Below are 23,109 nucleotides of genomic sequence, written 5' to 3'. Positions count from 1 at the left end.
GGAGCTAAGAAAAGAAAATCTGTCACTGTTTCCACTTTTTCCCCATCTGTTTGCCATGAAGTGATGGGACCAGATGCCATGATATTCATTTCTTGAATGTTGATTTTTAAGCCAGCTTTTGCACTCTTCTCTTTGACCCTTATCAAGAGGCTCTTTAGTTCCTCTTTACTTTCTGCCGTTAGAGTGGTATCATCTGCATATCTGAGGTTGTTGATATTTCTCTTGACAATCTTGATTCCAGCTTGTGACTCATCCAGCCCAGAATTTTGCATGATGTATCTGCATCTAAGTTAAACAGGATGACAATATACAGTCTTGATGTACTCCTTTCCCAATTTTGAACCAGTCCATTGTTCCATGTCTGGTTCTAACTGTTGCTTCTTGACCTGCATACGGGTTTCTTATTATTATTGCCTGGTAAATCCTTTTCACCATTCCCAAGATATGATAACTTCCCAAGCTTTTAATTTGCCCTCATTATCCTAACTGGCTTTTTTCTTGCCTGCTTGTGTGTGTATTATAATTATACTTATTGCTGAAGTTGAGAGTAACAGACAACACAGAGGACTACTGGATATGCTCAGAGTCTCCACTATTTAAATCTCTTACTATATTCTGCTGTTTACTTAGGAACTACCAAAGTTGGTGTAGGAGGATATAAAGAATGAAAACAATAATACTAAGGATCACACTTCACAGACTTAGTTAAATATTTTTTTAATCTTTCTTGAGTGCCTGCCTATGTTGGGTTAAAGTGTATTTAATAAGAACCTTGATGTTGAATTGCATTGATTTGCTGTTGTTGTTGTTGTTGTTCAGTCACTCGGATGTGTCCAACTCTCTGCCACCCCCTGGACTGCAGCACCCAGGGGCAGCTTGCCTGTCCTTCACTATCTCCGGGAGTTTGCTCAAACTCATTGCCAATGAATCAGTGATGCCAACCAACCACCTCATCCCAGTCACCCCCTTATCCTCCTGCTTTCAATCTTTCCCAGCATCAGTATCTTTCCCAATGAGTCAGTTCTTTGCATCAGGTGGCCAGAGTATTGGAGTTTCAGCTTCAACATCAATCCTTCCAGTAAATATTCAGGACTGATTTCCTTTAGGATGGATTGGTTGGATCTCCTTGTAGTCCAAGGGACTCTCAAGAGTCTTCTCCAAAACCACAGCTCAAAAGCATCAAGTTTTTAGCACTCAGCCTTTTTTCTGGTCTAATTCTTATATCCATAAATGATTACTGGAAAAACCATAGCTTTGACTATACAGACCTTTGTTGGCAAAATGATGTCTCTGCTTTTTAATGCACTGTCCAGAATTTTCATAGCTTTTCTTCCAAGGAGCAAGTGTCTTTTAATTTCATGGCTGCAGTCACCATCCACAGATATTTTGGAGCCTAAGAAAATAGTCTGTCACTGTTTCCATTTTTACCCATCTATTTGCCATGAAGTGATAGGACTGGATACCATGATCTTCAATTGTTGAATGTTGAGTTTTAAGCCAGATTTTTCACTCTCCTCTTTCACCTTCATCAAGAGGCTCTTTAGTTCCTCTTCACTTTCTGCCATTAGAGTGATATCATCTGCATATCTGAAGTGATTGATATTTCTCCCAGCAAACCTGATCCCAGCTTGTGCTTCACCCAGACCAGCATTTTGCATGATAATACTCTGCATCTTATTTAAATAAGTAAGGTGATAATATACAGCCTTGACATACTCCTTTCCCAGTTTTGAAACAGTCCATTGTTCCATGTCTGGTTCTAATTGTTGCTTCTTGACCTGTATACCAGTTTCTCAGTTTCTCCAGTTTCTCGGGAGACAGGTAAGGTAGTGTGGTATTCCCATCTCTTTAAGAATTTTCCAGTTTGTTGTGATCCACACAGTCAAAGGTTTTAGTACTGTCATTGAAGCAGATGTTTTTCTGGAATTCCCTTCCTTTTTCTGTGATCCAACAGATATTGCCAATTTGATCTCTTGTTCCTTTGCCTTTTCTAAATCCAGCTTGTACATCTATAAGTTCTTGGTTCATGTACTGTTGAAGCCTAGGTTGAATGATTTTGAGCATAACCTTGCTAGCATGTAAAACGACTGCAATTGTACAGTAGTTGAACGCTCTTTGGCATTGTCTTTCTTTGGGATTAGAATGAAAACTGAGCTTTTCCAGTCCTGCAGCAATTGCTGAGTTTTGAAATTTGTTGCAGCACTTTAACAGCATCATCTTGTAGGATTTGAAATAGCTCAGCTGGAATTCCATCAACTCCACTAGCTTTGTTTGTAGTAATGCTTCCTAAGGACCACTTGACTTCACTCTCCAGGATGTCTGGCTCTAGATGAGTGATCATACTATCATGGTTATCCAGGTCATTAAGACCTTTTTTATATAGTTCTTCTGTGTATTCTTGCCACCTCTTCTTATTTGCTGTTAACTATCAGTATAATATTAGTTACTTATGTAGATTGTGCAAGGAGAAATATTTCTTGTTACTCATATTAATATTATTGCTTCTATTGGTTAATAGATTAGTCCAGTGTAACACCTTGGGGTTGATTTTGCTTTTGTTGATATTAAGATAAAGTAATTGTTGAGCTTGAATGCTTTTGTAAAAAAATTTATTATAGTTGCTTTACAATGTTGTGTTAATTTATGCCAAACAGCAAAGTGAACCTGCTGTAAGTATACATATATCCCTCCCGTTTTGGATTTCCTTCCCATTGAGGTTACCACAGAGCATTGAGTACCCTGTGCTATACAGTAGGTTCTCATTAGTTATCTATTTTATATATGGTAGTGCATACATGTCAATTTTGATCTCCCAATTCAGTCCAGTCCCTCCATGCCACCTTTGGTGTTCTATATGTTTGTTCTCTAGGTCTATGTCTCTGTTTCTGCTTTTCAAATAGGTTCATCAGTACCATTTTTCTAGATCCCACATAATGCGTTACTACAAAATTTTCCTTTTTTTCCTTTTCTCCTTCTGACTTCACTCTGTCTGGCAGTCTCTAGATCCATCATGTCTCTACAAATGACACAATTCCATTCCTTTTTATGGCTGAGTTATATATATCTCAGCCATACACACACACACACACACACACACACATATATATATATACCACATCTTATGCCACGTATATATATATGCCACATCTTCTTCATCCATTCTTCTGTTGATGGAAACTTAGCTTGCTTTCATGTCCTGGCTATTGTAGTGCTGCAGTGAACATTGGGGTGCATATATCTTTTGAAATTATGGTTCTTTCCAGATATATGCCTAGGAGTGGGATTGCTGGGTCATATAGTAGTTCTATTTTTAATTTTTTGAGGAACCTCCATAGTCTTCTCCATAATGATTGTATCAGTTTACATTCCCACCAGTAGTTTAGAAGGGTTCCCTTTTCTCCACACCCTCTCCAGCATTTATTGTTTGTAAATTTTTTGATGGCCATTCTGACCAGTGTGAGATAATAGTTTTGATTTGCACTTGTCTGATAACTAGTGATGCTGAGCATCTTTTCATATGCCTGTTGTCCATCTGTATGTTTTCTTTGGAGAAATGTATGTTTAGGTCTTCTACCCATTTTTTGATGGTGTTCTTTGTTTTTATATTGAGCTGCAAGAGCTGTTTGTATATTTTGGAGATTAATCCCTTGTCAGTTGCTTCATATATTTTCTCCCATTCTGAGGGTGTCTTTTTGTCTTATTTATGGTTTTCTTTGCTGTGCAAAAGCTTTTAAGTTTACTTAGGTGCCATTTGTTTATTTTTGTTTTTATTTTCATTAGGAAGTGGGTCAAAAAAATTTTGCTGTGATTTATGTCAAAGAGTATTCTGCCTATGTTTTCCTGTTAGAGATTTTAAGTGTCTGGCTTTACATTTAGGTCTTTAATCCACTTGAGGTTATTTTTGTGTATGGTGTTATGGAGTGTTCTGATTTCATTCTTTTACCTGTAGCTTTGCAGTTTTCCCAGCGCCACTTATTGAAGTGACTGACTTTTCTCCATTGTATATTCTCCATTGTATACAATGTATATACATTGTCTATTCTCCTCCTTTGTCATAGATTAGGTGACCATAGGTGTGAGGGTTTATCTTTGGGCTTTCTGTCCTGTTCCATTGATTTGTATTTCTGTGTGTGTGTGTGTGTGTGTGTGTGTGTGCGTGCTCGTGCAGTACCATACTGTCTTGATTACTGTAGCTTTGTAGTATAGTCTGAAGTCAGGGAGCCTGATTCCTCCAACTCCGTTTTTCTTTCTCACAGTTGCTTTTGGCTATTTGGGGTCTTTTGTGTTGCCATACAAATTGGAAAATTTTTTGTTCTAATTCTGTGAAAAATGCTATTGGTAACTTGATAGAGATTGCTTTGAATCTGGAGATTGCTTTGAATCTATAGATTGCTTCAGATAATATAGTTGTTTTCACAATATTGATTCTTCTGATCCAAGAATATGGTATATCTCTCCATCTGTCTGTGTGGTCTTTCTTTCTTTCATCAGTATCTTATAGTTTTCTGAGTACATATCTTTTGCCTCCTTAGGTAGGTTTATTCCTAGGTATTTTATTTTGTTGTTGTTGTTTCAATGGTAAATTGGATTGTTACCTTATTTTCTCTCCCTGATCTTTTTTGCTAGTGTATAGGAATGCAAGAGATTTCTGTGTATTAATTTTGTATCCTACAACTTCATCAAATTCATTGATTAGTACCAGTAGATTTCTGGTGGCCTCTTTAGGATTCTTTATGTATAGTATTATGTCATCTGCAGACAGTGACAGTTTTACGTCTCTTTCAATTTGGATTGTTTTTCTCCTCTGATCGCCATGGCTAGGACTTCCAAACTTATGTTGAATAATAGTGGCAAGAATGGACATCCTTGTCTTATTCCTTATCTTAGAGGAAATGCTTTCAGTTTTTCACCATTGAGTGTATTGTTATTAATAGCTGTGGGTTTGTCAAATATGGCCTTTATTATGTTAAGGTAAGTTCCCTCTATGCCTACTTTCTGAAGAGCTTTTTAATTGTAAATGGGTGTTTAATTTTGTCAAAAGCTTTTCCTGCATCTATTGAGATTATCATATAGTTTTTATTCCTATATTGGTTAGTGTGGTGTATCACACTGATTGGTTTGTGTATGTTGCAGAATCCTTGCATCCCTGGGATAAATCCCACTTGATCATGGTGTATGATACTTTTGTGTGTTATTGGATTCTGTTTGCTAGTACTTTGTTGGGGATTTTTGCTTCTGTGTTCATCAGTGATACTGGTCTGTAATTTTTGTGGATGTGGATGTGTGATATCTTTGTCTAGTTTTGGTATCAGGGTGATGGTGGCCTCATAGAATGAGCTTGGGAGTGTTCCTCCCTCAGAAGTTTTTTTCTGTTGTTTTGTTTTGTTTTTTTTTTTTTCCGGAAGAGTTTGAGAAGGATGATTGTTAGCTCTTCTCTAAATGTTTGATAAAGTTTACCTGTGAAGCTATCTGTTCCTGAACTTTTGTTTGCTGGAAGATTTTTAATCAGTTTCAGTTTCATTGCTGGTGATTGTTCTGTTCACATTTTCTGTTTCTTCCTGGTTCAGTCTTGGAGGGCTGTGCCTTTCTAAAAATCTGTCCATTTCTTCCATTTTATTGGCATACAGTTGCTTGTAGTAGTCTTACTATCCTCTGTATTTCTATGGTATCAATTTGTAATTTCTCCTTTTTCATTTCTATTGGGTTGGCCAAAATATGTGTTTGGGTTTTTTTCTGTAAGATGTAATGGAAAAACTAGAACAAACTTCTTGGCCAGCCCGATAATTTTATGGATTTGAGGCCTCTCCCTATTTTCCTGATGAGTCTGGCTAAAGGTTTATCAGTTTTGCTTATCAAAGAACCAGTTTTTAGTTTTATTGATCTTTGCTATTGTTTTCATTTCTGTTTTACTTCTGGCCTGAATTTTATGATTTCTTTCCTTCTGCTAACTTAGCATTTTGCTGCTTGTTCTTTCTCTAGTTGCTTTAGGTGTAAGGTTAGGTTGTTTGAGATTTTTCTCATTTCTTAAGGTAGGATTGTATTGCTATAAACTTCCCTCTTAGAAAAGCATTTGCTGCATCCCATAGGTTTTGGGTCATCATGTTTTCATTGTCATTTGTTTCTATGTATCTTGATTTCCTCAGTGATCTCTTGATTATTTAGTAGCATATTAGCTAGCCTCCATGTGTTTGTACTTTTTACAGTTTTTTCTTGTAACTGATGTCTAATCTCATAGTATTGTGGTTGGAGAAGATGCTTGTTGTGATTTCAAATTTCTTACATTTATCAAGACTTGATTTGTGACTCAAGATGTGATGTATCCTGGAGAATGTTCCATGTGCACTTGAGAATAAAGTGTATTCTGCTGCTTTCAGGTGGAGTGTCCTATATATTTCAGTTGTGTCTTGTCTGATCTAATGTGTCATTTAAAGCTTGTGTTTACTTATTAATTTTCTGTCTGGATGATCTGTCCATTGGTATAAGTGGGGTGTTAAATTTCCCCACTATTATTGGTTTGCTGTTGAGTCCCCCTTTTATGACTGTTAGCATTTCCTTTAATGTATTGAGGTGCTCCTGTGTTAGGTGCATAAATATTTATTATATCTTCTTCTTGGATTGATCCCTTGACCACTATGTAGTGTCCTTCCTTGTCCCTTGTAACAGTCTTTATTTTAAGGTCTATTTTGTCTGATATAAGTATTACTACTCTGCTTTCTTTTTATTTCCATTTGTATGAAATATCTTTTTCCAATCCCTCACTTTCAGTCTTTATGTGTCTCTAGGTCTGAAGTGGGTCTCTTTATAGACAGCATTTATATCTAGGTCTTGTTTTTTAACCCATCCAGCCAGTCTGTGTCTTTTGATTAGAAACTATTTATATCAGGTAATTATTCACATGCACGCTTAGTCATGTCCGACTCTTTGCAACCCCATGGACTGCAGCCTGCCAGGCTCCTCTGTCCATGGGGATTCTCCGGGCAAGTAGAATGGAGCGGGTTACCATGCTGTCCTCCCAGGGGATCTTCCCAACCCACGACTGAACACAGGTCTCCCGCATTGCAGGCAGATTCTTTACTGTCTGAGCCACCAGGGAAGCCTGATACATATGTTCCTATTACCATTTTCTTAATCGTTTTGGGTCTGTTTTTGTAGGTCTTTTTCTTCTCTTATGTTTCCCACCTAGAGAAGTTCCTTCAGCATTTGTTGTAAGGCTCTTTTGGTGGTACTGAGTTCTTTTAAGCTTTTGCTTCTCTCTAAAGCTTCTAATTTCTCCATCAAATCTGAATGAGATACTTGCTGGGTAGAGTAATCTAGGTTGTAGGTTTTTCCGTTTCATCACTTCAAATATATTCTGCCACTCCCTAAGGCCTGAAGAGTTTCTGCTGAGAAATCAGTTGATAACCTTATGGGGAGTCGCTTGTATGTTATTTGTTACTTTTCATTTGCTGCTTTTAATATTTTTTCTTTGAATATAATTTTTATTAGTTTGATTAGTATGTGTCTCGGCCTATTTCTCCTTGGGTTTGAGACTCTCTATGCTTCCTGTACTTGGTGGCTGCTTTTAAGCTAACTAAGGTGTTTATTTACTCTTTCGATAAGGTTTCTAAAAAGCTATACCTTTTTAGATTAACATTTAAAAATACATTAAAATGTATAACTTTTTGGTAATTTTTAAAGTTGAACTAACATCCTTTTCTTGGACAACCAGCTATCACCAGCCTTGTTAGGCTTGTCACCTCTACTTATAAATCTTATATTTTGCTACAAAGATGAGTTTGTCCTACAAGCTGTTTATAAGCAGCTTTTCTGGTTTCAGGATATTTAGCTTAAGTTCTCTTCATTAAATGTTTAGTTAAATCATTATACAAAAGGTAAAAGGGGTAAACTTTGCTTTTTATTACTTTTAATCATTCTTTCATCATTCCTTTATAGTACTTTCTCTATAGAGCCAAAGGTTGTTTTAAATTTCTATCTCTCATACTTTAAATGTTAAGTAAATGATTAATTTTCTTGTGGTAGTAAAATTTAAGGATGATTTTGTCTAGTTTTACTTCAAAGTGTTCATAGATTATGAAATATCCTAGGTGCAAACTAAGTGCTTTTATTTAAGCTATGCCTTGATTTATCCAAGCCCACTTTCCAGTTTGTTTACCTTGACAACTTGTCTCCTCTCATACAGGTAATGTTTGTTAATACTGGACTGAGCCTAGAAGTTGGCTTGCCAACGTAGGGTTGACAGATAAAATATAGCATATGTCAAATTAATTTGAACTCCATATTAAAAATAGACAATCTTTAGTATAAATATGCCCCAAATATTACGTGGGGCATACTTACACTAAAAAAAAATTCACTACCTGAAATTAAAACTACCCAGGCATTCTGTGTTTTAATATGCTAAGCCAGGCTAGAGGTAGAGGCCAGATAATGGAAGAGGAGCAGTCATTGCGGTTGGAGGAAAGCCAAGAGGGTTTGAGTCCCAGAGGCTAACTGAAGAAGGAGTAACCAACTGTTAAAAGTCAGTAAGAAAATGTCATTTAAAACAATGTTTCGAGAAATTCAGCTGTTACTGGGAGAGATGGGGATCAAATGATCCCCCATTCAAATTAATTCAACCCGAAAAGCATCTTTCTTATCTTCTTTACATATGAGGGTTCCAAATAAGTTTTCATTGCAACAAAAAACTTTGCAGCTGAACAATAAGCTTGAAAACTAATGAGCAAAGGAAATCATGCCATTGGAAATAAATCAAACTCCCTGGGATGAATTTAACAGACACAGGCAAAGGAAACCATAATTATTTGCTTTTATTCCATAATTTATATTCTTTATTTTCAGTTTCCAGCTTATCATTGAAGGGTGCATAAAACAAATGAGTTTTGAACTAAATCAAATGAGAGCAAATGGAAATACTACATCTAATAAGAACAGTGCAGCAATGGATGCAGAGATTGTATTAAGGCCTCTCATGGACTTCTTGGACAAAACGTAAGTATTCTACTCAATTTTCTCTTTATTCACTGCCCTAAGTTCAGCAGATGTGGATTTGAGGTGGGGGCGGGGGGCAGAAATAGTTTTCCTCTATGTAGGACAGTTTTAAAGGGCTTCTACAGAAGTAGATCAATTCATTAAAAAAAAAAAAGCATAACACTTAATTCATTACTAGATGGGAAAATAGAAGGAATGACTATGTACAGAGGAAAAATGGAGAGGAAATAAGTGTTGGTAACTAAGGAGGCTGCTATTCTGAGGCACAGAGAGATTAGGATTTTCACGCTTCTCAGATAACATTTGGACATGGAGATAGATAGAAGTGAGTCCAGAATATCCAAGTTCATGTCGGAAACCTGCTGAAGAAGATAATAGCACAAATGTGACTAGAATTAATTCAGCTCAGAGACGAGTTGATTACTGCCTCGTCCCACCTTAAGCAACTATTTACTTAGTGTCCATCTGCATCAAACTCTATAATCTAGACACGGACAGTGATGATGGAGAGTCAAAGTACTTGATACCATGGAGATTTCAGTTCAGTAGTGGTGGGAATGGGTGGGAAAGGAGGCCTTCATGACCAACTAAGATAGTGTTCTTAACTGAAAAGGTTGGCTTGTTTCTCTTTCTATTTGGTCCCTCCTCTTAGAAGTTCTAATTTTGTAAGTTTGGAGTAGGTACCTGTGTTTTCAGATGTGTCCAAAATTGGAAACCATTGATCCAAAACAACAAGGGGTATGATTTCTTCAACAGTGATACTTGAAACCAGAACTGAAAGTAGAAAAGAACATAATTTTGAATGCCTACCAAGGGATCAGTGTAATATCTACTACTTTACATGTATTACCTCATTTAATATTGTTGTGACAAATTAATTAATACCAATGAAACCAAGATAAATAAGAAGGATACATTACCTTTTGTTAAAGATAAGGACAGCAAAGAAGGAATTCAGTTCAGTCGCTCAGTCATGTCCGACTCTTTGCGACCCTATGAATCAGAACCTTTTCTATGTATTAATAACTTCTACTTCAATTCCATTTCCCTTTGCTTATAACCTTACTGCATAAGTAAGGCTAATGTTCTTATCACTTTAATTTTAGTGTTTGGTAGAAAAAATCTTATTTTCTGTTTGCTATGAAGAAATATACAGAAGAGAGGTGAATAGGTAATTAGGTGGCTTAGCGAGAAATAGGTAGGCAAGTGGTGTAGAAGAAAAAAATAGAAGAAAGGAGGGAAAGAAAAGGAAGAAAGAGAAAAAGCCATCTTCATATCTTTAGGTTCTTAATAGACACTTTTACTCTTATCACCTAATTTCTTAACAACTCCTTGAAATTTTTGTCATGACTGTTTTCTGTGGATGAGACATAATTGATTCACAACTACCATTTAGTTGTGACTGTGATGGTGAGTGGAGAACAGGATAAAGCAATCCTGAGCCTCTTAAAACTCCTACCAGAATGCCTTCTGTTTAGAGATTTCCAGTCAGCAGTTTAGAGGTACATTATTTATCACTGGCAGAACTATTTATTTTTGCATATGCTGTAACCAAGAGTTGTGAAACATACAGAAAGTTTTAAATTATCCTACTACTGTTACCTGCTAGGGCTTTCCTAGGTGCTTTAGTGATAAAGAATCTGCCTGTCAATACAGGAGACGCAAGAGTTGCAGCTTTGATCCCTCAGTAGGGAAGATCCCCTGGAGAAGGAAATGGAAATCCACTCCAGTATTCTACTAGTTAAGGGACCCTGAATCTATTTCAGCATCCATAAAACAGCTAATACATAAACTAGGTTTCAATTATTGTTTTAGTCAGTCTTAAAAGTCTCTTCTATACCTGATTATACTTTATTATATCATCATATGTAATCTCCTCACATTCTTAGTAGAAAGAGACTATAGAAATAGAAAAACGTCAGTGAACTTTAATAATCTATGATCTTAAAATTTGAGGAAGAGATAGGCATGGAGAGCTTGGAAATGTGGGGGCTAATACAGAATGTATAACCATAAATCTACTTATTAGGGGACCCTTTTAAAAGTCATACCAATTCTGTTCTCAAGGAACTAACAGTTTAGAAAGAGAAAAAGAAAAGTATAGCAGATAAATGCAATAAGGGGTAATACAGTAGTCTCCTATTCAGATGATCAGCAGAAATATCATTTGTGTTAGGTCTTCTTTAAAGGCAGATATGGTTTGGATGTATGAAAATGGGAGATGGGAATGCCAAGGGAAGGGAAAAACAGCTGGATACATTTTTATGAAAATATGGTCAACTGTATGGCAAGGTATCTCTCTTATCAGCAAGTATACATAACATTTGAAAATTGTCTGGTTAAGTGGTTCTGTGATCAGTCAAAATAGTTCAGGTTCCAAAATATATGTGTTCAGCTTACATTACCAAGTTGATTAACTCTGACTAAATTAAGGAAGCAATTGCTAGATTTCCCCTCTATTTTTTGTTATTTAAAATGAATGATTAAGGTCAAAAGTCTCCAAGGTGGTTTTGAGATGATCCCCTTAAAAACTGTGTTATATTATAAATGTACAGACTCTCTTTGTGTAGCCTCCCTAAATATTATACAACACTGTATTTCTTTATGCTTAATTTTCTCCACTAAGACCTCACTACTCTATAAAACAAGCTATAAAGGCCATTTCCAGCTAATAGAAATCCCATGCAGAGCTGCAAACATGTCAACAATTTTATTCCTATTGGTTCAAGTCCAGTTTAAACAGGGTTAGATAGCACACCAAGTACGTGAGCTGACCATAAAAACAAGATCAGTTTTTAAACTCAGACCTTTAGCAAATGGAAATGACACAGCTGTTGCAAAATTGGCACATTTGTTGTCTCTCAAATCATCCAAAGAATTTCTCTGAGGATAGGTTCTGTTATTTTTTCATGACATATCATCTGGTTTCTACCCCGTGTCCATATAGTGAATATCCATCCGTCTACTAGCAAGCTAGAACTACTGCCTCTGAACAATGGGTTCCAAACTTGTGGGGCTACAGAGTTCCACAGCTATGCCTCCAGGGCCCCCAGCTCTCCCCTTCTTCCAGGGTAGGTCACTTTAATGTATTTTTATATACTAGGTTCTACACACAGCAGTGTCAGGAAAGATACTTCTATGTGAAAATGAGTTTGGGAAATCTCTTCCTTTGCTTCTCAAACATCACATGCATTTAAATATTAACTCCTTAAGTGTTAGTATTAATTATATATTTAAATATTTAAAAGTCAGTTCTGTCTCTATCAGATCCCAGTTTGTAATTTCTGCATCCAACCATTCAGAGTACTTAGTAGCACTATAGAAAGTTCATTAGGCTACCCTGAAATATATGATCCAACTCTGGCACTCTGTACAACAGGTTTGATAAACTTTTATTAGAAGAGTCTCAGAGTTCAGTGTCAAGTTATGGAAGTTACAGTACTTTCCATAAATCTTTGTGCAGCACTGTGCCTTCAGGTACTGCTGGGCCTTCATGCACAAGTGCGTTTACCAAGGGTAGCATGGGCCGTTGGACAACTTACTAAATCTCAGCCGTCACTCACTAACTTCACTTCCTTAGACAAGTCCCTCAAACCTCTCTGAGCTGGTGTTTGATTTCTGAAATGGATATACTAATCCCAGAAATATCTGCAGAAGAGGTTTCTAAACTAAAGTGCTATATAAATGTTCAGTGACGTTACCATCATTATCTCACCATGAGAAGAATTGGTAAATACTTTAAGCCTATCACAGTTGGTGAATTGGGAATCTAGAAAATCTGAACTCAGAGAACAAATTTGTGTTTGTTGGGAATGAGTAAAGCCTAAGGATACAAACTTCCAGTAAGGTAAGTCCTGAGGATGTAATAGATAGAATGTATATATAGTACAGTATTTATAGGAAACTATACTATATCATGTATTTGAAAATTGCTAAGGGTGGATAGTAAAAGTTCTTACTACAAGCCAAACAAATATAACTCTGTGAGGTGTGATAGATGTTAGCTAAACTTACTGTAGTGATCATTTCACAATATGTACATTTATCAAATGATTATCTTGTGCTCCTTGAACTTACACAATATTATATATCAATATCTCAAGACAATTGGAAAAAAATAGCAGTAAATTTTGCTTTTGAGTGAATCATATCCATGTTTGCCATGTCATTGTGCAGATCCAATGCCAGTTAGTGACGAAAATGTGCTTCTTTGGTATTTGGCCTGTACCATGAACATGGGGCGTGTAGTGAAAACAACCCTGGAATGCAGGAAAAAATCATGTACTTTGGGAGCCTTGATGTCAATTTGGGAAGCAATTTAAGAGAAGAAATACTCTGAATTAATTTTCTACCGAACAATGAATTATACAAAATATGATGAAATGGATTTTAGATATTATGTATTTTTTTCCAGTAAGTTTATCATCTGAAAATTATAAAGGCTCATTCAGGTATCTGAATCTCAGCCCTGAAAAATGTGATCAGTAAAATAAGGTGATACCTCAATGAGAGACTCCTAAGCGATTATGTATTTTATTTCAGATTAAGTCTCTCAGCAAAGATCTGTGAGAAAACAGTCCTGAAGCGAGTATTGAAAGAGTTATGGAAGCTAGTTCTTAACAAAATAGAAAAACAAATTGTTCTCCCTCCTCTGACGGATCAAACAGTAAGTATTCAAACTCATGTTTGATTGTACTTCCAATAACCCATCTGATTGGTTTTTGTTTCAATGAGTGGTTTTGATCCAGATGAAATAGTAATTAAATTCATTTTGGGGAAAAGGGTTTGGTATACAATGGCTTAGCAAGGATCATTCCAATGACATTTCCTTATATGAATCCATTTTATTTTCCATTATGGCTTATTACAGGATGTTGAATATAGTTTCCCTGTCTTACACAACAGGACCTTGTTGTTTATTGATTCTATATATAGTAGTTTGTATCTGCTAGTCCCAAACTCTCAGTCCAACTCTCCACCACCCCCACTACAAATCATTTTTAAATAGTGGAAATAGCAGTCAAACTTCACACTTGCTTGATATTTCATCAAAGCCCAACTTATGGGGCTGTCTCATCTACACAAACCTCACCCCAGAGAAACAGATATATGCTCGAATATGCTTGCTGTGTTTCTTCCTACAGTTTTACAGTTTAAGAAGATAAATCTAACCCTGCTATCTGGAATTTTCTTTTTAACCTTTTGCTTTTATCAACCACCTTTGCACTTGGTGGTAAATATAGGTGTTATCTTTCAGTGGATTTGATGAACATGATTGTATCAGACATAGTGAAATAAAAAGGAACCAGAAGGATCAATGACAGCGAAGTCAGACAGTGATCAAGTGCATACACCAGCTAACTCATAACTCAGTTCACATATCCTGAGCCAAGCAAAGAAAGAAATAACCCTAACAAGCACTTGCTATAGAACAGTTTTTCTTCTTTGACTGAGAAAGACAAGCTGATATAAATAATGAGTAATTATAAACTAAAATATATATTGACACTATTAATCATGCATACTCAGTGAAATTATATAGAAAACATTTTCTTGCAAAGGTGTTCCAATGTGCAAAGATTAGTGTTTGTTGATTTGCCACCAGACAGTGTTAAATATAAATTACTTTGACTTTTGCCTCATGCCATGAGTGTGTGTTATAATCATAACCTACACATATGGGTAGCCAAATCACACTTAGAAACATACACACTTACATCTCTTATTCTCCTATAATACATAATGCATTTCTTTAACATCAGGTAGCTTTCACTTAATTGGCCAATAGGGGAGGCTGTCAGGGCAACCTGCAAGTTGGGTCGCTTTACTTACACACTTTATTTACATTCTAGGCTACTAATGAGTATTCTAGTAGTGCTTCCAATGTTTACTATGATGTTTTTACAGCTCTCCCCAGGGCTTTGAGGTGCTAGGGAAAAACCTCTGGCTGAGGAAGGAATTAAGAAGGCAGGGCTCTGACAGTTTAGATGGCATGTCAGGAGGACCAGCTCCACCTTCTTCAGCTCTGGATCTTGAAATTTTGCATTAACTTATTTTAAGGGGTGGGGAGTGGAGGGAAGGAGTTGCCTCTGCTACATATAAATAAATAAAAGGTAAGCTCACTGATGTAATCCACATTGTACATTAAACTGGCTGCCAGAGCAGTAACTCGGACTGAAATTTCCAGAAGTGGAATGCTTGTGAGGACAGTTGTATTGCCAGATACAACCCTAGATATCTGCTAGGCGTCCAGATCCAATTTGTAAAATAGACCAATTTAGGGCATATGAAATAAAAGTCACAAACATAATCAGTACAACAGGGAACACTGTCTATTAACTACATTTCTACTTTGTTACAAAAGATCTTACAAGTCATCTTTCTCCTTTTCTATGTGTGTTCCTAGGGACCCCAGATGATTTTCATCGCAGCTAAAGATCTGGGACAACTCTCCAAACTGAAGGTAATAAAAATAAACAAATGACTAGTTGTCTGTGAAAGGTAGTGCTATCTACTACAGAAGGACTAAGGATGTGTGTCTGAGATCTCACAGAGTAAAACGGAGGGACTGAATTGTGCTTTCTTCTTCTCCCCACACCCTATATTTTTTTGTATTTTCCAATTTGCAGGGCAGCTGGGAATTTTTGACTGTGTTGAAGCATCAGGAGTACTGCTTTTGAAATAAATTAGAGAGCATATTTTCATTTTTATAGTGAACTGGCTTTGTATGAAGAAAGGCAAAGAGTGCTCCACAGAAACCCAGTAAAATCTAGAGAACTCTTTAGGCAAGAAACCTAATGCAGGAAAATAAACTTATCAAAGCAGACATTGAGCTTGTCAAGATAATCAACCCCGTTATAACAAGGATTTGCTGTATAAACAATCCTACCTTTTATTATTGCTTGAGAGTCACAGGACTTTGCAGTTGTTTAGAGAACTTCAGATTTTTTTCTCTCTAGAGTAGAAATTTGACTGGTTAAAATACATATTGTTGTTCTGTAACAGACTTTTTGCACTTAGCATAATGTCCTGCAGTTTCATCAATGTCGTAGCATATAACAAGGGTTCCTTCCTTTTAGAGGCTGAATAATATTGTAAGTACATACCACCTTTTTTATACATTCATTTATCAATGGACCACATATAGGCCAAAATTGTACCTGTAGTTGAAATATATATGTTCTTGTTCTATTTCTACCTATGAGAATGTGGTGTAGCATAGGGGTAGGTTCCAGATATTGACCACGTTCTACCTCAGCTGCTTCCAAATATGTGACACTGGCCAAAGTACTGAACATGTCTAATTTTCAGATTTGCCACTTGTAAAATACAGACAGTGTTAACCCTTGGTTCATAGATTTGTTGTGAGGATAATGTATTCATTATCTTTGCATGGTAACTGCAAAAGGGCATGCCTCTTCCCCAGGCTGGCAGCTCAGGGTTACATATCATCGGGGCTGTTTTGTGTGTACACAACAGGGGAACGATCATCCATGTGACTGCGTATTTGCTTACTGAGTTGAAGTAGGTGCCCTATAATGGCAGTACCTTGTTATATATCACCTACTTTGTCCCCTTCATCAGAAAAAAAGTTAGAAGCCAATAATCCATTTAGAAGTCAGAACCATCACCTGAGATTGTTTCTCACAAATATTCAGTGATGGTGGTGGTTCAAAGGGAAAGTAGAAGGTAGATGTCATTGTGAAACTTTTGTTTTGGATCTTGGATCTCTATTGTGTTCTTGATCCCTCTTATTACCTCCCTGAGATTTCTATCCCCTCTTTTGAAAAATGGATTTATACAGCATTGAAGTTTCTCATAGAAAACCTGGAAAAGTGAAACATCACAGTGCCTTATTACAAAAGAAATGGCCTTGGCAGTGAGTGTAGCATCTGTGTGACATCGGGAAACAGATACTGCATCTCCTCCAGCTTCAGCTTCCTGAGTTGAATGCTTTATCAGCTATAACTGTTTCAGTTTCAAGTGATGGAAAGCCAGACTAACAGAAGCAAGGAAGGAATTTATAGCTCCATGAAATTTTACAGTTCTGGGCTAACTCTGGCTTCCATCATTGCTTGATTAGGAAGTCAAACAATGTTACAGAAGCCACTTACTCTCTTTCAACTCTGTTCTTCCCTTGTTTGACTTACTGCCTTAACAATCCTCGTTTCCTGTTTGTAAGACAGTTCTCTGCTTATATCTAACATTTTTGAACTTGAAATTTTATAGAAAAGAACACCCACCTTGATGCAGGGATTTCTAGCAAAGTTCACAGGCACATCATCAGTGCTAATGCAATATTATCACCATTCCCAAGCCAACCACCGTTGCCTGGGGGATGACATATGCCAGTGGGCTTAATTCACATACCCACACCTGAGCTGAGGAGTGCTGTCAACCCCATTCAAATCTTATGAACACAGAGAGAGAGAGACTGGATCCTCAGGGGGCATATGTATGCTACCTGGGAAACGTCAGAGTCCACAGAAACCAAGCACTTATATCCCTTTAGTGGCCTCAAAATTTCTTCAGTTCAGGGAATTCTCTTGATTACAATAAACTAAAAGCATATCATGGATAAAATGTCCTAAAAGCATTAATTCATTAAGACTGAAATAATCCGAAGGACTAGAAATAGAATCCTGTTGTTCACAGATGATAGAAAAACAACTTAGTTTTAAAACATATTTTTTCTATTACTGTTCCTTGAGTTTTTAAAGTTATTCGTCCATTTAGTTATTATTTGAATTAGTGAGCAAAAGTCTTCTATATTGTTATGTAAAAGATTAAAATTGTAGCCAAAATATAGAACTACCATTTTTTGATTGAAGTATAGTTGATTTACTATGTTGTGCTAATTTCTGCTGTATAGTAAAATGATTCAGTTTTATATATATACACACATTGTTTTTAAAATTCTTCACCATTAGGGTTTACCAGAAGATATTGAGTAGATTTACTTGTGATATACAGTAGGACCTTACTGTTTATCTATTCTCTATATAATGGTTTGAATGTGCTAACCCCAAACTCTAAATCCATCTTCCTCTACCTACCTCCCCCTGGACAAACACAAGTCTGTTCTCTGTGAGTCTCTTTTGTAGATAGGTTCATTTATGCCATATTTTAAATTCTACATGTAAGTGACACCTTATGGTCTTTGTCTTTCAGATTATTTCACTTAGTACATAATATCTAAGTCTATCCATGTTGCTGCATCATGTACATGTACTACATCTTTTTTAAAATTAAAAAGATTATATTGGAATATAGTTGATTTACAATGTTGTATTAGTTTCAAGTGTACAGCAAAGTGATTCAGTTATACATATATGCATTATTTTTCAAATTCTTTTCCCACTTGGATTATTGAGTAGTGTTACCTGTGTTATACGGTAGGTCTCTATCAGTTATCTTAGTAATGTGTATATGAAAATCCCAGACTCAGTTTATCCGTCCCCGTCATCTTTCCCCTTTGCTAACCATAAAAGTCTGTTTCTTCTGCCCATTTTTGTTGAGTTGTATGAGCTGTTTGTATGTTTTCGAAATTAAACTCTTCTCAGTTGCATCAGTTGCAAATATTTTCTCCCATGCTGTAGGCTTTTTGTCTTGTTATGGTTTCCTTTGTTGTACAAAAGCTTGTACATTTGATTAGGTCCCATTTGTTGATTTTTGCTTTCATTTCTATTACCTCAGGAGAATGACCTAAGAAAGCATTGGTCCAGTTTATGTTAAAGAATATTGGCTAAGTTCTCATCTAGGCAGAACTGCAAATTTTATAAAACTGTTTTTACTAGAATGTTGCTTCCAATGTTTTTGTTTTCATTTCAAATCCTGGGTCTTTTCCTTTTTTGTTTGTATTAGTTTGAAAGCAGATTGGATCCACAGGTAAAGTGTCAGTATTAATGAGTAAATTCAGCAATTCTGTACAGAAATATTAACAAATGACTACCTTACTTAAAAGAACACAGAATCAAGGAACATAGAACAACAAAGGAAACTAATTTCTTTTCTGCATGTGACTATGATTTAGAATTAATTCATTAAGCAAGGATTTATCCAGATTTTTACATATTCTATACTACATCTCCTGGAACTTTATAATGTAAGTATGCCCAACTTATTACTATTTTATTGGATCAGATTTATCTGGCATAACATTTTTATGGACAGGTGATACAATATCAAAACCAGTTAGTAAAAATACATCTGAGACAATGAATTTCCTGCAAGCAAGCAGTAACACATTAACAGGCTTTTTCAGATACTACCTTATTTGCATAAGCTTGTTAAATTCCAGAAAATCATTTATTGTAAGAATTGTATTTTTCTATAGCACCAACATTTATTATTTATTAGCATCTATTAAAAAATGTGACCACACCAAAAAGCCAGAGAGATTTATTTACTTGCCTTCAAGCATTTCTCTCTATAATTTGGCAAAAATTTCCCATTATTCTTTGTCTCAATGGGTATTTAATATCCTTATTTTTAAAATATTAAATGGACTCATATGTTTGTGGTGAAATCCCCACATCAGACAAAGATGCAGAAGTATATACCATGAATCTAGCATTATACCAAGTTTTGAACAATATTCAAGGGAATGTAATTCCATTCAAGCATATGGAATCATTTTAGATATTCTGAAGTATAACTCAGTTACCAAAAACATATTGTGTGCCTAGCAGGTGATAATTGCCAAGACAGGCACTGAAAGTCTGCAGAAGTGAGTAAAACATAGGAATTATCTTCAGAAAGTCATGGCACCTGCTAAATGACAGAGTAACATAAGGACTGGAATAGAAAGATGAACCACTGGATGTGACTGTACAATTTGTACATTTCACGAAAGTGTCCCACAAAGGGAGTGAATGACAGCTGAATTAGGGTCCATGATCCACTTGCTGTGCCCCATAGAAAAGGAGGTGCTTTTTATTACTGAACAAAGACACTGATCCCTTGACCAAGCCATGCATTCTCAGAGCTATGTTCACCCATATTGACTTTCCTTCTGATTCACAGAGACGCACTTATCTAAGTTAGAAATTAAGCTCTGGAGGACAAAAGTCTTTCTTTTATGAAACAATATATCTCAGTCACCTAGAATGGTACTGGCACATAATAAGCACTCGGGAAATATTGTTGAATGCTGTTGACTAGAATAGTGGATGCCCTGGGGAGATTGTATCAATCTGTGGGTTAGGAATTTAAAAATTTTTCTCCAGACAAGTTTTCCTTTCTGTTGTCCTCAACTTTCTACCATCATTTCCCTAAATAACTTTAGATGAAGACAGAGTTCATAGTGAACCATGAGGAAAATGCATTGTTATTATGGAAGTCAGTCCCAAAATATTGAAAACTGAATTTAAAATATTAAAAACCTCCAGAACTGAATTCAATTAACAGGGAATTTTCCTGTTAATTACTGAGCATTAAGGGGATCCTAGAAAGTGAGAGCATTGTACTTAAGGTAGATTTTATCAGTAATAATTGAATGAGGCAAAAATTTACCTCCTAAGTCCTTTCCAAGGTTGACCTTCTTCAGTGTGACAGAACAGAAAGCAGGGATTAATGTGGAAAAGCTTGGACACACATTTTCTAGGATTATCCCCCCCCCCCATAACATTAGTTTGCAAGTGAAAAATAAAGCCATATATGAATCAAAGTTCTGCTTTTTAAGTTAACATGTAGTATTCCTTCTTTGGGCAAAATGAATTTTTATTAAATATTTGACAAAATTGTCATTATCATCATCTAAATGTGTTCATATGAGAAAGTTATCTCAAATGGGAAATATCTGCATACAAGGATTATACAAATTTTATTTGAAGACAGTTGTTAAACAAATGAACTGGTAATTTTATAAGAAATTGTTCACCTGTTTTCCAGGAACACATGATTCGAGAGGATGCCAAGGGTCTGACACCAAGACAATGTGGTATAATGGAGGTGGTCCTAGCTACCATCAAGGTAAGATTATAGAGTCCCTGGATATGTACCCTCAGAGAAGTATACTCCAGATGTCTGTAGAGCTGTACATCCATAGACATGGTAGACAGTTATATACAAACATTCTGGTAGTGTCAGACTTAGCCCATACTATGTCATTATTATATCCATATTACTCTACCCTTAGAGTTGCTTTCTTTGTCTACCTTTAGAAAATGGGTAAGAAATCTATGTTGTAACAGATGTTTTCAAAGACAGACATGTACCTCCAAAGTCCAGTTAAATATCAATAGATGCTTCAGGGGACTTAGGGTTAATAGAATTTCTGTTTCTGTTTTCAATGCTTGTTGAAATGATTTTGGAAAATCAATTTTCTCTTCTCTCTTAGTAAAGATAATAATTTAGTTTTCTGCTGAAAACCCAAAGGTATTGCATTGTGTGCATCAATGTCTCATAGCTAAAGTTTGACTGAAAGTTATTGTGAGTGAATGAGTGAAGTCGCCCAGTTGTGTCTGACTCTTTGCGACCCCATGGACTGCAGCCCACCAGGCTCCTCCATCCATGGAATTTTCCAGGCAAGAGTACTGGAGTGGGGTGCCATTTCCTTCTCCAGGGGATCTTCCCAACCCAGGGATCGAACCCGGGTCTCCCGCATTGCAGGCAGACACTTTACCATCTGAGCCACCAGGGAACCCAAAAGTTATTGTAGTGTGGGTTAAATATAGGTAGATCTCAAAAGATAACATCAGAGTTCTTTGTTTTCATATGATCCCTTACAGATTTATATACATACATTTTATATGTGAAAGTTTATTAAAAAGTGAAATATTAATCTATCTCCTAAATTTGGACTGTGTCCAATGTCTGAACACTTCATGGGGGGGAAGCACCTATTATCAAGGAAGTGTAAAGAGCGTAGCAGAGAACTGTGAGTTACCACAGGCCATTTCCAAGCACAGAATAATCTCACTGGATAGAAACAGATATTACAACAGGAGTCATTAAAACACAGAGTTCTGTTTGTATGACGGTCAGACACTCCACAAAACTATTACCTCATGATTTTTGCAGTTTCAGCATTTAATAAGAGAACATCTGCAAAATAAAAGTTGCGAGGTGACAATTTTGTGACACTTGGTAGAAAATGGAGTGTGTAAATTTTGGTATTGAGATGACAGAGGTGCACTTCCTAAAGATGCAGCCAGAGTATGGGCTGGAAGTATATAAATATTGTGCAAAATCATTTTTAAAAATGGAAAACAGGAAAGAAAGGAAAAATACAAAACCAGCTCTTTTTAAGAATAATTTTCAAAAATATGAGTGAGAAATGACTGCCCTTTGGAATTATACCAGCACTCATGGCTACAGAGGAAAGTGCTAGTAGAAAAGAGTAATTCTGGGGCACACACTGAACAGTTAAAAAAATGTGGTTATATAATCAGAATTCAGCCCTTAATGGATTTTATTAGGTCAATAGGTGACTTTAAGAGAGCAAGAAAAAAAGTGTTCTGTGAAAATAGATAATGGCCTTCATTGTACTGACAGAACTGGCCCCTGTCCCCTAACTCCAACTTTTCTCTAGTTCTTGATGGGGACAGATGACCACCTCCTACAAGACTAGTTCTGCCCAAACTCTGGGACAATCCTGATCCCCAAGCAAATCCCTCTGGTCTATATGTTGACAACTATACTGTCTTCCTGCCCAGGTCACTGGTGATAGTACTTTAGTTCAGCCTCAGTGACCAGACACTTGCCTTGCCCTTTTAAAAAAAGCCTACTGCCTGGTATGTAAGATCCAGTAAGTGGGTCCATGTCATTATCCTCTTTCCCAGGACTGGAGTCTGACCTTGGTCCTTCAGAACCTGAGGTCAGGTCTTCAGTCTCCCCACTCCCCAACTTTTCCTCTGGGGTCTCCATGCTACATCCACTTTACCTGCTTTTAGAGCCTCTCATTCCTGTCCTCTGTCAAGAGAGTCACCTAGTATTTCTTCCAATGGCCCTGAAGTCAGTTTGCCAAAGCTGGGACTCCTTTTTATCTTTTCTGATTCTGAGATTTACCCTGATTATACTACAAGGCACTGCTTCTAATGGTGACTACAAAAGAATTCAAGAGAAAGAGGAATACTACTTAAAAAAATTGTAGTCTCAAGAGCTAGTGATTCAGTATCT

The 23,109-nt window shown here is 36.4% G+C and overlaps 1 protein-coding gene across 5 annotated transcripts in view; it reads left to right on the top strand.

The window, feature by feature from the left end:
• The window catches only part of UNC13C (unc-13 homolog C), a 646,481-nt gene that overhangs the window by 559,034 nt on the left and 64,338 nt on the right, over positions 1-23,109 (top strand). For all 5 annotated transcript variants that reach the window (XM_043471933.1, XM_043471936.1, XM_043471934.1 and 2 more), the window contains 4 exons: positions 8,839-8,988; positions 13,531-13,654; positions 15,395-15,451; positions 20,881-20,961. In XM_043471933.1, the coding sequence (XP_043327868.1) occupies positions 8,839-8,988; positions 13,531-13,654; positions 15,395-15,451; positions 20,881-20,961 (412 nt within the window). The remainder of the gene's footprint in view (positions 1-8,838; positions 8,989-13,530; positions 13,655-15,394; positions 15,452-20,880; positions 20,962-23,109) is intronic.

This window comes from Cervus canadensis, chromosome 6 (genome assembly GCF_019320065.1).
Source record: "Cervus canadensis isolate Bull #8, Minnesota chromosome 6, ASM1932006v1, whole genome shotgun sequence".
NCBI lineage: Eukaryota > Metazoa > Chordata > Mammalia > Artiodactyla > Cervidae > Cervus > Cervus canadensis.
The sequence above is the reverse complement of the archived record's forward strand: the minus strand, read 5'-3'. Positions and strand labels throughout refer to the sequence as shown.